The sequence below is a fragment of the Tetrao urogallus genome (genome assembly GCF_951394365.1).
Source record: "Tetrao urogallus genome assembly, chromosome: 14".
NCBI classification, from domain to species: Eukaryota; Metazoa; Chordata; class Aves; order Galliformes; family Phasianidae; genus Tetrao; species Tetrao urogallus.
Genome location: NC_136827.1, coordinates 8,975,569 through 8,988,307, shown reverse-complemented (window position 1 = coordinate 8,988,307; position 12,739 = coordinate 8,975,569). Strand labels below are relative to the sequence as shown.

Genomic DNA, 12,739 nt, shown 5'->3' with positions numbered 1-12,739 from the left:
CTATGAAGCTTGTATACACACTATTTGTATGCAGTCTTTGTATTCCATTTACACAATTTCCTAGTTTAAAAGGTTTTAACAGTCAAGAGTCTAAGTGTAAAACTCCAAAACAGAAGAAAATGATACTGTGTTAATGAAATCAGCTAGGTGAATGCCTTCTGGTTATGATGATATCATAAGGGGCCTCATGATGAACAGTGAGGCAGGAAACATTCACCTAGTTCTAAATTCAAAATATTTGCTGAGATTCATGTCTAAATGGATGAATGAGCAGAAAGGTAATTGTGTGCTATTTTAATGTAACAAAATCAAAATTATTCAAATCACTAAGAACAAAAACGTTTCTTTATGCTGCGTGGGGTTCTGCTTTACTGAAATTGCTTACGATTCTGACAGGCTACAAAAAAACAATAAAATAGACATCAGCACTAAATGTGAGTCTTTATTCTTTTACAAGCAAACTGTCACAATACTATGCTCACTAAAAAGCTTCCAAAAACTAATAACTAAGTGAAATATCAGACTTAATGACTTCAAATATCTTGCAACAAGCTACTTAAGCCACTCTAAAAACAAACCTGTTGAACAGCAGAAACATACATGCCAAACAAACAACAGAGAAACAGCATTCATCTAAATCATTTGTAGTCTTCTCACTAATTTTAGTAGGATCTAGATGAAAACAATTTCAGTAGTTTTATGTTTCCTTTCGGCCTGAATCGTCCTTTATTTTCTTGCTACACCCAACCAAAGACGGACTCCTCCTAGAGAAAAAGAGATGACAAAAGTGAAGAGATACATTCACTTTAACAGAAAAAAAGTTAGATGTGAAGTGTAACAAACAGGCTCTGTTCAGATCCTCAGGCACACATCACATGTATAGGCAGCCCAGAGAGAGAGCACTTAACTACGTGCAGGAGATTGCTGTAAGGGGCCAGCCAGGGCTCATGAGAAGCTTCCACAGCACCTAAGAGAAAGGACAGCCCTACAGTAGTGTTTCTCCTTCCCCAGGCTGTTATGCCCACTCTTCCTACTCAGCCCCTCCCCAGAACAGACCTACATGTATTTCTTTTGATAGTGTTCTCAAGGCCAGCTACCAGCACTCCTCACTGGATCACAGAAAAAAAGTTTTATAGCCACAGAGCCAAAATGTGAAATCACATGAGCATGCAAGCTTACACATTAAACATTTCCTAAATGCTGTGCCTTTCTGTCTGCAGACAGTGCACGTCCCTCTAGTATTTGCTGAGAGCAAACAAATGCGTGCATGTATTTGAATGCTGACACCATATGGACATTGACCTGAGTTTTTAAACATGCTGCGATTCATCTTTTGGAGTTAAAGGAAAGAAACTGTATGATGAAATATTTCCTCACCCCAGTGAGAAAGCCATGAATAAGCTGCGGAGGAGAGGAAGCAAACAGCCCTAGTAGCAGACTTGGTCTAGAGCAATAAGAGCAGTCATTAACACAACATGCAGAAAGAACTGACAGGCAGGAGCACGGACTGTGCCTCTGTAAGGGAAAACCCACTTCCCTGTGCTGGGTGCATACAACCTTCCTGCTGAGCACATACCCCCTCTGCTCAAAATCTTGGGAGACGAGTGAGGTGGACATCATTAATACTGAAGTGAAAGGCTGGCACTTATCAATAACATTAAACAATATCAGTGCATCTCTTTTGAATATTTTGCTTATTATTTAATCTTGCTTGGCAATTGACTCCATACATACCCTGTCCAGGGGGAGCCCTTCTGTGAACTTTGGTTCGCATCATTGCCTGTGGGATAACATCAGTTGGAGACACATCAGCATTTTCACTGAACTTAATCTAATCCTGCAGCATTCCAGACATTAAATAGGTAGCATTAATAGTCGCATAGATTGTTTCTCTCAAAAGAATTTATTAATAGAAGCCATAAAAAGCAGCATTAATTTTCTAGATCTATTAATCCAAGAAAAAAAAAAAAATGATGCAAATTTATTCAGATTTGTTGATCCCTATCTAAAAGCCTGCCAGAATTATTTCCTTTGCTTCTCATTCAATCAAGCGTTCAGAACAATAGGAGACTTATCTCCATGATTTGGTGTTTGTAAAATCTACTAATTAGAAAGGTGTTAGAATTGATGATTACCAGCTAAAGAGAGCTTAATAGTAGATTCCCAATTAAAGTTCCTGAGAAGTGAAGTACAATCATAATTAAAGACACAAGAAATGCTTGGTTGGGTTTTTTTTTTTAATTTTGTTTTTGTTGTGTTTGTCTTGTTTGTTTGGTGTTGGGGTGTTTGGTTGGTTGCTTTTCCTTTACTTGTTATTTGCTGGGGGGGGTTTGCCTTTTTTTTTAAAAAAAAACAAAAAAAAACAAAAAAAAAACCAAACTTCTTTGGGGCTTTATTTGTTTAAAGTGTTAGTAGAGATTACATAGAAAGGTAATACTTCCCCTCCAGATGACAAAAAGAAATGAGTGTTGAAAACGAGAACGGGCCGCGTCTGCTCTGTCCCATGATAAATACAAGCTCAACAATGGAACACATTGCATATGCATAAAAACCAGAAAAGCAAATCAGCAACCAGAGTGTTGAGATGGTAAATCCAAAGAGGAGATTTTGTATTAGCAGCATTCTCTTGTTTGTTTGGTTTTTTTTTTGTTTTGTTTTTTTTTTTTTAATAATAGTTTGAAATTTTGGAGGCACTCACATATCAAAGATTTCTACTCCTTTTTCCCATTCACCTGTTGCTTAAAAAGCAAGCAAATACAAACCCTAGGAGACTTTTTTTTTCCTTTATTGACTGCTAAATCCCACATACACATTAACATCTGTGCACTAAGATTTTGCAGAGATAAAAGCTGCAGCAGAAAGCGCATAGAAGCTGCTGGATCAAAAACCTTTAAGTTAGGTAGAGAAGCAGAGTTTTACAGAGGCTCCTGCAACAGGTTTATCAAGGGATAACATCCTAAGACTCCTCTTGTGAAAGGCTCCTGTTTGATCCAGGCAAACCTCCCCTGGCTGGGAGGAACCATCGAGCCCAGGAGGAAGGGTACCCACCTCACCTCCATGGAGTTCTTAGTGCAGCTACTTACTTGTGCAAGCATGAGACAGATACAATGTTAGGTTTGCCTTTAATTAGTGTCTCTAATTACCACCAAACAAATGAGCAGTAATATGGATGAACTGTACAGCATACAGAGAAGCAGAGAGATAGCATTCTAAGTGACAGAGACAACAGACTAAAGATTACCACAGCTGAGAAATAGTTCAGATGAGGGAGATTTCATAGGCTAAATTTGAGCAGCTTGAGGGAGAACAAAGTAGAAAATTTGACTAAGGCCAATGGAATTACGATTGGTATAAAGAATACAATAGCACATAATGAATGTGCTGCATCTTGTAATAGCAGAATTAATCAGAAATTGGCTTTTAAGCAAACAGAAGAGCTTTCCCATATGATGGTAAATATTTTCAGAATAGTTGCAGATGTTGTGGTGTTTTCTCTGTTGTTCCAACAACATCCACTGTAGGTTGCGTAGGTCAGGCCCCTGGAGTAGAAAGATTTCCATTCTGAACCAGAAATGCACTTCTGTTATTCTTATCAAGGTGAATGTTGGGGGAGTAATGTAACGTTTATGAAAACTGGCAAGAACTGACCTAATTTTTGGCACATAACTCTTATCATGCGTGCTTGTGGAGAACTTCTATCAGCCCAAATGTAAACTGAGCAGAAGCACTGCACATGAATACACCGTTTTTAATTTACCTGGTAACTTTTCATGGTTTATTATATTCTCTATCCTAAAAACTCATCAGACCATGAGGCCAGAAACTCCCATTACATTCATGAGTGTACACTGCATTATCTTAAATTGTGCAGCAACTACAATGTCTCTAATTGAAGCTGTCTCAGGGCAGAGCATCACTTTCAATTCCCTCGCCTTCTGCCAGTAATGGAATAACTGTATTCAGGGCACAGTGTGAGGACAGGTTTGATAGTTATGTTAAATTGTATTACAGTTACCTTTGGGGAGCATCTAATTTATTTATTGCCAGTATGAAACCAACTACTATTTTCCACTTTACCAATGTGAAGAAAAAAATTATTATTCATCCAAATGCTGCCTTAGATCATTCTGAGAACAACAGTTAAATTATATATTTAACGTGTCCAGAAAAAATTGCAGATGTTTTGGGTTCATATTTTAAATCTTACAGAGTGCAGAGAACACTCTTCCCATCTTCTTGCAAAGTCATACACTTTCTCATAGAACCTTCAACTAACACAAGTCAATCAAAAATGGCTAGAAGCATTTAAAGGGTGCAATGAATTCCATTATTTGTGAGCTGTGAAGCATTTTACCCAAAGTAAACAGCTCAACGAACTTCAAACCTAAACATCTTGCGCCAAAGGACTTGCATCAATAGCTTGTATTCTCTAGTATAACAAATATTATCAGTTTATTACTTACCTTCTTCACTGAACTGACTGCTAGTCAACAGTCGATGTCTGAACTTTTCATTTTCTTCAAGCATTTTTGAAATTACTTTCCAGACTTTAAGCCAGACTTTGGACTGAAAGGCAAAAATGAATTTTCTCAATGAAGCATATAAAAAGTTTGTGTAAAAACATCTCTTGTGCTGCAGAACCTTGAAACTCTTCAGCACGACTATGAAGTCTTGCTGTTTTCTGGGTGGAGGGGGAGAAATGTGACATCAAGAGGGAAAACTGGAGGAAGGATAAATCAATGGGATATACTGGAAGAGTCATCTCAATTTAAAAGACAACAAACTCGGAATTACTCTGTGCTTTTCCACATGAGATATCACGCTACTTCCTTGCCTGGCATTTCTTTTTATCCAGGACTTGCGAAATGCCCCTGTAGATAAGAGCTTATGAAAGCTACGCAGAGACATTAGAATCTCCTCAAAGTCATTCAAAATGGGAGAAAAATTAGAATAATACAGAATTGCTCATTTTTTTCTGAGAGCAAGAACTTTCCTGTCTAATTCCACACCAGCAGTGTAATTGAGATCCCGTGCTTAGATTCCAGCGTAGCAGTGACCTGGCCTATCTCATATCAAGTTGGCATTAACCTATTTCATAGATGCTGAAGATTTTTATTTTAGAGGCATAAAAATACACCTATAGTGGGTTTATTTCAAGCACACATTAAAAATGCTAATTTGGAACTGTTGACAATGGCATTCAGACAAAGAGGCAGACTAACAAATATAAATGGATGTTAACATGCTAACGTTATGACTTTTGCTGGACCCCATCTGTGAAACTAGTTTAAATCTGAAGGTAATTCCTCTCTCATGGACATTCATTACTAAAACATAATGCATTTTCCTCGTTCTTTTTGAAGACTATTTAATGTACTAGAGGAGTGATATTACAGTATGCTATTAGCTGTTCCTCTGAAGTCTGTGATATTTTTCTGGTTTTAAATCAAGTATCTGTGACATTACTGTATTATAGTCTAGCTGATTACTTGTACCTAACACATTACAAAGTCTCATCAGGAGTTTCTCTTTTAACAAATGTGCCTTTGTAAATTTCAAGCATTTGCTGAACTACTGAACAAGAACAGAAATACGTTTGTGAAACAGAAAGCAATTTCATATCACTGTTACTGCCATGTTAATACCTATTGTTCTCGCCTTCGTTTCTTTCTCACCAGCGGAATTTCTTTGCTCAAAACAAAAAGGGAAGAGGATGTGCAGAAGTTTTAACCTGCCAGGTTTCACCAAGCAAGGTGTGCAGTGCCCTGGCCACAATGCATTCCTGTACATGCTTTAAGTCAACAGAATACTCTAAACCTTCAAGGTAAGCACACACTTAAGTGCTTTATTGAATGAGAGCCAGAATTTTAAAGCCTCCAGAGAGGGAAAATAATCACATTTTTCTTTTCAGTAAGTGAGGCTTTCAGTAACAGACTACCAGTTCAATCTTCTAATCTCCCTTATGATCCCGCATAGACATATACAGAACAAGCAGGAAGCTATTATCTCAAATGCTAAGGCAGTAATTCAGCTCCCACATTTCATACCTTCTTCTTCTTTCGTTTGATTACTTTTTCAACATTTCTTGAAGGGAAGGGGAAGTCAAAGGCATCAGCCTTTTCCTCTCGAGGGTCACCTAGGAGGAGAGTTCAGAAAGCGTATCTTCAGTGTTTACAATAAATCCCTGAGGAAGCTGCACTTCCCTTATCTTCCAGAGATACTTATTTTTGGTCCCAGGTTACAGAACATCAGTCTTCACATTACGTTGGCTATCATCTAGCTTGTTTTCTGCATTATAACCATGTGGCAAGTCTCACAAACTTCACTGAAAAGATTTCAAAACAATACAGCTAGTGAAGACAGCAGGCTTCTGGACTCCAGAATTCTGGACAGCAGCTTTCCAAGGGGCTGCTGGGCAAGCAGTGCAGCTGAGTGAAAGTGTGAACCATGTGGGGATGCTGAACTCGGTAGTGGCTCTGGGCACGTTCCCCCCTGCAGCAGGGCTGCAGGCAAACCAACATCCTGCAGGCCACCACAGCCTGCCAGTGGGAGCCATGTTATGGGAGCCAGGCTTCCCGTTCCCAACAGCTGCCTCTGAGCCACCGGCTGGCATCATTTAATAACAATCCAGCAGAACTGATTAACTACAGACTAAAGTCACATTTCCTTTTGTTATCTTTAGAAAAACGGTTCTTAAGAGGAAGAAAAGAAACAAAAACATTTGAAGATCAACAAGTTAGTAACACTCAGGACCACCATACCTTCATCACTCAGCATTTCATAGAATCATAGAACGGCTTGGGTGGGAAGGGACTCCAAAAATCATTTAATTCCAACCCCCATACCACAGGCAGAGCTACCAACCTCCAGATCTGGTACTCGACCAGATTGCCCAGGGCCCCATCCAACCTGACCTTGAACACCTCCAGGGACAGAGCATCCACAAAGAATAAGACTGTAGCTTTCCAGACTTGTGCAATAAAAGGATACTGAATCTTGATGTCAATTTGACACAAGCTGCTCAGTCCAGCAGGATGCTTTCTATTCTTTTCCAAATCCCAATCCCAGCTTCTCCTCCAGAAGCTGGGTCACACTCACTGTTTTCACTCCATTTCATCTTATGCAGCAGAGCTATGTTTCATAACAGATTGCAAACAGCGGGAAACTGCTCAATCTCTTTTTCTGCACTTTAAGTAAATAGAAGGCACCCACACCCATGCCCATCCCAACTTTGTTTGGTCCCAGCCACACAGCAAGACAATTAAGAAATATCTTCAAGCAGTTGCAGTGAAGAAAGAGAAAGCAGCACAGTGGTACCCTGCTTAGACAGAAATTGTTTGAGAAAAGACAGAAAGAGCCCAGAAAGAACGTAATGCAGCAGCCTTAGGAGTTGGACTCTGATTCATAAGGGTCCCTTCCAACTCGAGATGTTCTTCAACTCTTAATTTTTGTCTCATCACAGGAAAGGAATGAGGTAGGCTGCCCCAAACACATCACCTCACCTTGCAGGATGGTGACACGGCAGCTCAGCAGCACAAGAGTTTGTAGCCAAAGTAACGCATTTTTCACTCACGTGAGTTTAACAACGTATTCCAGCTCCTTCCTAAACACCCAGTCTGCCTGAACCCGGCACATTACAAACCCTTCAGTGCTGTGTTCGCCTCCCAGCATACAGTCCGACCGGGCTACCACATGGCTACGGCCTGCCCCAGAGGAGGGCATGGCAGAGATCTGAGTGCAGCCCACACTCCTGAGGCACGGGGTTCCCCGGGCTCAGCAGCACATACCAGGGCGCAGGCTGACATGCTTCACCCCACCACAGCTCCCTGTGGCCTGCATCCCATCAGCAGCAGCCATCATCTCAAGGTCAGCCTCTTCCCTCAGCGCCTGGGCAGCCCTCTGCCCCCTGCTCCTGTCCGTGAGGCTCTGCCGGGAAAGCAGGCTCCCAGCCCCATCCCTCTCAGCCTGATGGCAGCCCTTGCCATAGCGGATGATGAATCCACAGCGGTGGGAGCCAAAGCTGTGGATGTAAACATGCTGCATGTGCAGCCGTGCCTTGCCATGGCCCGGCTCCATGCTGGCGGGCAGGCTGCTGTGCTGTGAGGTGCTGAGCACCCGCCAGGAATGCAGAGCACTCTCCTGCCCCGTCACATTGGCCACCACTGCCCCCGTGCAGTGTCCTGGCTTGGCAATAAGAAATGGAAAGGATATGCAGTCTGAGTAGGAAGGAAAAATGAGCTTAGCGCAAAGCAGGCCGTGTACCATCCAGTCACACGTACACAGAATGGCTGCCCACAGGATTCCAGGAAACACCCTTAGTTTAATGATTTTCCTCCAATCTGGGTATAATTCAGTTCCCTGTCAAAAAAAAAAAAAAAAAAAAAAGAAGATAGTAATCTACTCCACCAAATTGCCTCTGGCCACCATTATAGAGTCACAGAGTGGTTTGCATTGGAAGGGACCCTAAAGACCATTTAGCACCACTCCCTCTGCCATGGCAGGGGTAGACCCCACCTGACCAGTTGCTAAAGGCCCATCTGACTTGGCCTTGAGCACCTCCAGAGATGGAAAATCCACGGCTTTTCTAGGCAGCCTGAGCCAATGCCTCCCAACCTCACAGTAAATAATTTCCTCGTTGTCTAACCACGGTGCACACTCTTTCACTTAAGATTTAGCACAATGCACACAGTCTGAATTCATATGTTAATATATTTGATGCAATTTATTGATAAGTGATACGCTAGGCTCCAGGCTAAAGGCAGTGATGTACTGTTAGCCTTTGCTGCAATTTCCAGAAGAGGAACTAGCAGCATCTCTTTCGTGAGGGCATTCCTACAGTTTTTCTGCACTGATGCCACGAGCTTCACATCAGTGTACTCCAAGCTAACAGCCAAACCTGCCAGTGGATGCGTGGGTGCCCAGCTGCCTGGTGAGCATATAGGGAACATTAAATACATGTTGTCATTTCATCCTTCAAGCAGCAGCTGGTGGACACAGGCACTGTGTGACACCATCACAGCAAGGAGCCCTTCCCCCAAACAGGCTCTCCATGGGAAGAGTGCCACTGCAGCACTGGGGCTAGGAGGTGACAAGCAGGTTTCTCAAACCACTTAAAAGCATCCATCCTATTGATCTTTGCTTTAGTATTGAAACACCTCTCAATATTATTTGCCAGAGGCCATCAGAGGAGGGTGAGAGCCCTCGAGGTCTCAGGGCCGCTGCCCCTTGTCCCCTTGGCAAGGCAGGGTGCTGTGCAGAAGGACCCCACCAGATGGCAGCCTTACCTACCGAACTGGAGCCTCCAGCCCTGCAGGAACCTGCAGTGGTACGAGGAGCCAAGGGGAGGGGAAAAAAAAAAAAACAAAAAACAAAAAAAAACACTCTGTGGAAGTATCCCAGGATTTTCAGCTATTTTATACAGTGTCAGAAAATGGCAGTTTGTGTACGCAGTTGAAGAAAAAGGAAATAACTTCCAGAGGCACAGCCTGACAGTTTGTCAGGGTATTTCCTTCCCCCCCCCCCCCCCCCCCCCCACTTCCCAATGATAAAAGGGCATCTTTTACAGGCTCCAAAACATAAGGAGCAGAAAGGAAGTTGCAGACATTTAACATAACCGCCAAGGTAGTCACCTCAAAAATAAATAAATAAATAAATAAATAAAATCCACCAGGGACTGCCTCTCTCCATTTCAAAGATTTGAGCTGACACTCTGGCCTAGTGAGTTAGCCAGTGCATCTAATTTGAGGGAATTAAGCACAGAGTGAGGTAAGCAATTAAAAACTGGTCCTGCAGAGCAAACTTCATCATGTCCATTAATCACAGAGCCTGGGTAAAGAAAGCACGTCTCTTGCTGAAATACACGTCTCGTTTCACATGTCCTCCAGCACAGAAATACAGACCTAAGCAGGACCTGTTTCAGTACATGCTCTCATTGCACTTTGCGTGAACACTTGCTGCTGTATGTTCCTGAACAGGAGCCTGCCTTGCCAGCTGGCAGGCTTCTCCCTTCCTATGGCCCTTTCAGGGCATCAGAGCTGCCAAATCAGTGGTTCATTCATCTGTATTTATGGTGTATTCTCTCACCCTATTAATACAAACGCACATCCCTTGTGTGACACATTTTGCCTACTTTCCACAACAGCACATTGCCAGGACTTTAATGTCAAAAGCAAATTCAGCTCAAATCCCATTTAGAAACTACTTCTGCTGACAAAATCAGCTCCCCCCCTTAAATCTCTGAGAAATCTGCAGAACTGGGTATTTCAGTTATTTTTGCTGTTCTGCCCCCCCCCCCCCCCAACCCCCCTTCCCAGTGTGACCAGACCAGCAGCCAGCCACTGGTTTGCTACTTGTTGCTGTGAACAAACAGCTCAGCTTTTCACCACATCTTCAGCTGTGAAGGTAAAAATAGAGCAGTAACTCTCAGCCTGCACCTCATCACACTGCTTGCTTTGTATTCTAATGTCAGCCTCTCCAGCTCAGGACTTGCATTGTTTCCTGAATTCTATTGTTTCGGTTTTACTTCGGCCAAGCATGCATCATCTTCTGCTAACCTCAAATACCATTTTAAAATTAAATAGGTTTGGTGGTGGCACGCCTTTCAGTTTATGCCAGGAAGGAAGGAAGGAGCCAACAGGGCATTGCTGCGTGCACTTCTAGCGATGTATCTCATGTCACTGCCCTGCAAAAACAAAGCTTGCTCTTGTTTGAGAATTGTTCTTCTGTGAGGATCCTCTGCAGTGCACTACAAGGAATTATTCAACATAATTATGGCAAGACAGGTTGCTAATTAAATATTAATCTGATCAAATCATGAATTCATCTGAAATATGAATTTTAACACTGTTAACACTGTTTGCTTTTTTTTTTTTGTGAAAAATATGCTAATTCTGAGAACAGCTCCAGTCAAACCTTGTTAATTATATCCTCAACAGCAGCACAAACAATTACTGTATCTCTGTCATTCTCACAGAAAACTTGATAGGAATTGCTGGAGTGAGGTATTCCATCAGAACGTGGTGAATTTACAGAACATGCTCACTGGAGAACATTTATTAGTATAACTGGGAATCATCATCAAAACAAAACTCACCGCTTCTGGTAAATGCAAGCAAGGCATTATGCCTGCAGTTTTTGCTTACTTGTAGCATTTCTTAATTCACAACAGACCTCACAGTTAATTATGGAAGTGACAAACCAGCGCAGCAGAGATGTAAAATGGCCAGCTGCCATTTCAACACACCTGCACTTCATATTAATGAACCCACGTATCTCAGATTGTTGCCTTACAAACCATACATGTGGGGATCACTCCATCCACACCACTCATAAGGGGAGGCATGTTTCCCCATTTATTCATGCTGCAGATAAAATTATTTAGCAGACTATAAACTAAGTTTGTTACATAAAAGCCTGAGTCCCCCTTGAGAGATTTTCAAGTCACTGAGAAGATCCGTAGGCCTTATAACCAAAAGCCAAGTCAACAAGACTAAAGCCTTTGGTTTAGAAGAATTTTGTGTTAAGGTATTTGAACAAAATTCCCAATCTGAAACAAAAACATAGGGGGGGGGGGGGGCTCAAAAAGGGAAAAAAAAATTGCTGCTAACACAAGAATTGAAGGGAATTCTTTCTGGGAAAGACGTGCTGTCCAGAGGTTACCACAAAAGGCAGGTTAGGACTTCTGTTTCTCTGATTTCACTTTTCCATGTCAATGTGCAAACTGCTGTTATTTAATGATGGCACCCTTTGTTTCCAAAGGAGAGAGATGAAAACTTTCCCACGGCTCTTCCAAAGGCTGCAGGCATCATAGTAGTAAATGTTACAATTCTAGTTCTGGGCAATGTGCAGTAGGGCCCTGCGTGAGCAAACAGATGGAAGCTTAGTCCTACCTGAGACAGAACTGCAGATTGTCTTCTCACACCATGGAAGAATACTGGCTCAGTAGTGCACATAAAAAGTAAAAAGCAATAAATCATCCTCCAAATTCAGAAGTATCCAAGGTCTTCCAAGTCCATCTGTCGCACGACAGAAACTCATGCTTTCTTAGCTTCAGACATCCAACAAAATATCAGCCCAAAGCATGCCTACAACCCAGCATAATCACCAATGCACTTGTCTGCACACACAAGACAGTCTTACCTACCTGCAGTATAAATATCACTGAACTTTAGCAGGAGGTCTGCTTTGTAACGGTAGTTGGGCCTTAGCAGAACTGTTCCAGTTTACTCCCTTCCTATTCCCAAAAACTTGAGGATGCTGCCAGGAAAGGAACAGAGCAGGGCCTCTGTCTGCAGGGACTGCCAGCTTTGCACAGAAAATTGAAGCAGTGGCTGCTTTGTTCTGCTATCAGATTCCTCCAAAGACACCCTTCTGTATAAGCAACCCATGAGCAAGTTTCCTTGCTACTAACTGAAGAACTGAGTTGACTGTGGCAGTGTGTACTGAGCAGCATCTGCCTATGAACAGCTGGCTCCATACAGCAAAGCTGGGGGCTACTGTCTGCTGCTTACAGTAACAATGTTCCTCAAATACCTAAAAATCACATTGAACTCACTGAAAGAAAGTTCAGAAATGCTTGGCAGGAATATACTCCATACACAAACCAGTACCGGGTACGTGCTTAAAGTGACAAGGATTGTCTTGAAAAATGACACTTTGCTAAACTGACAACTTAATGCTTTCACATGCATATCAAGGCATCAGAGATCACTAAGCAAACTGGTCCTGGCTCATGAGTCAA

At 42.1% G+C, this 12,739-nt stretch overlaps 1 protein-coding gene across 1 annotated transcript; it reads right to left on the bottom strand.

The window, feature by feature from the left end:
• Positions 1–697: 697 nt before the first annotated feature.
• LOC306951719 (uncharacterized protein C5orf47) lies at positions 698–8,076 on the bottom strand (the record flags this gene model as incomplete). The annotated part of the gene is made up of 5 exons (XM_079542247.1): positions 698–764; positions 1,735–1,780; positions 4,464–4,566; positions 6,048–6,136; positions 7,788–8,076. The coding sequence occupies 5 exons, from the start codon at positions 8,074–8,076 to the stop codon at positions 698–700; spliced, it is 594 nt and encodes a 197-aa protein (XP_079398373.1).
• Positions 8,077–12,739: the final 4,663 nt, after the last annotated feature.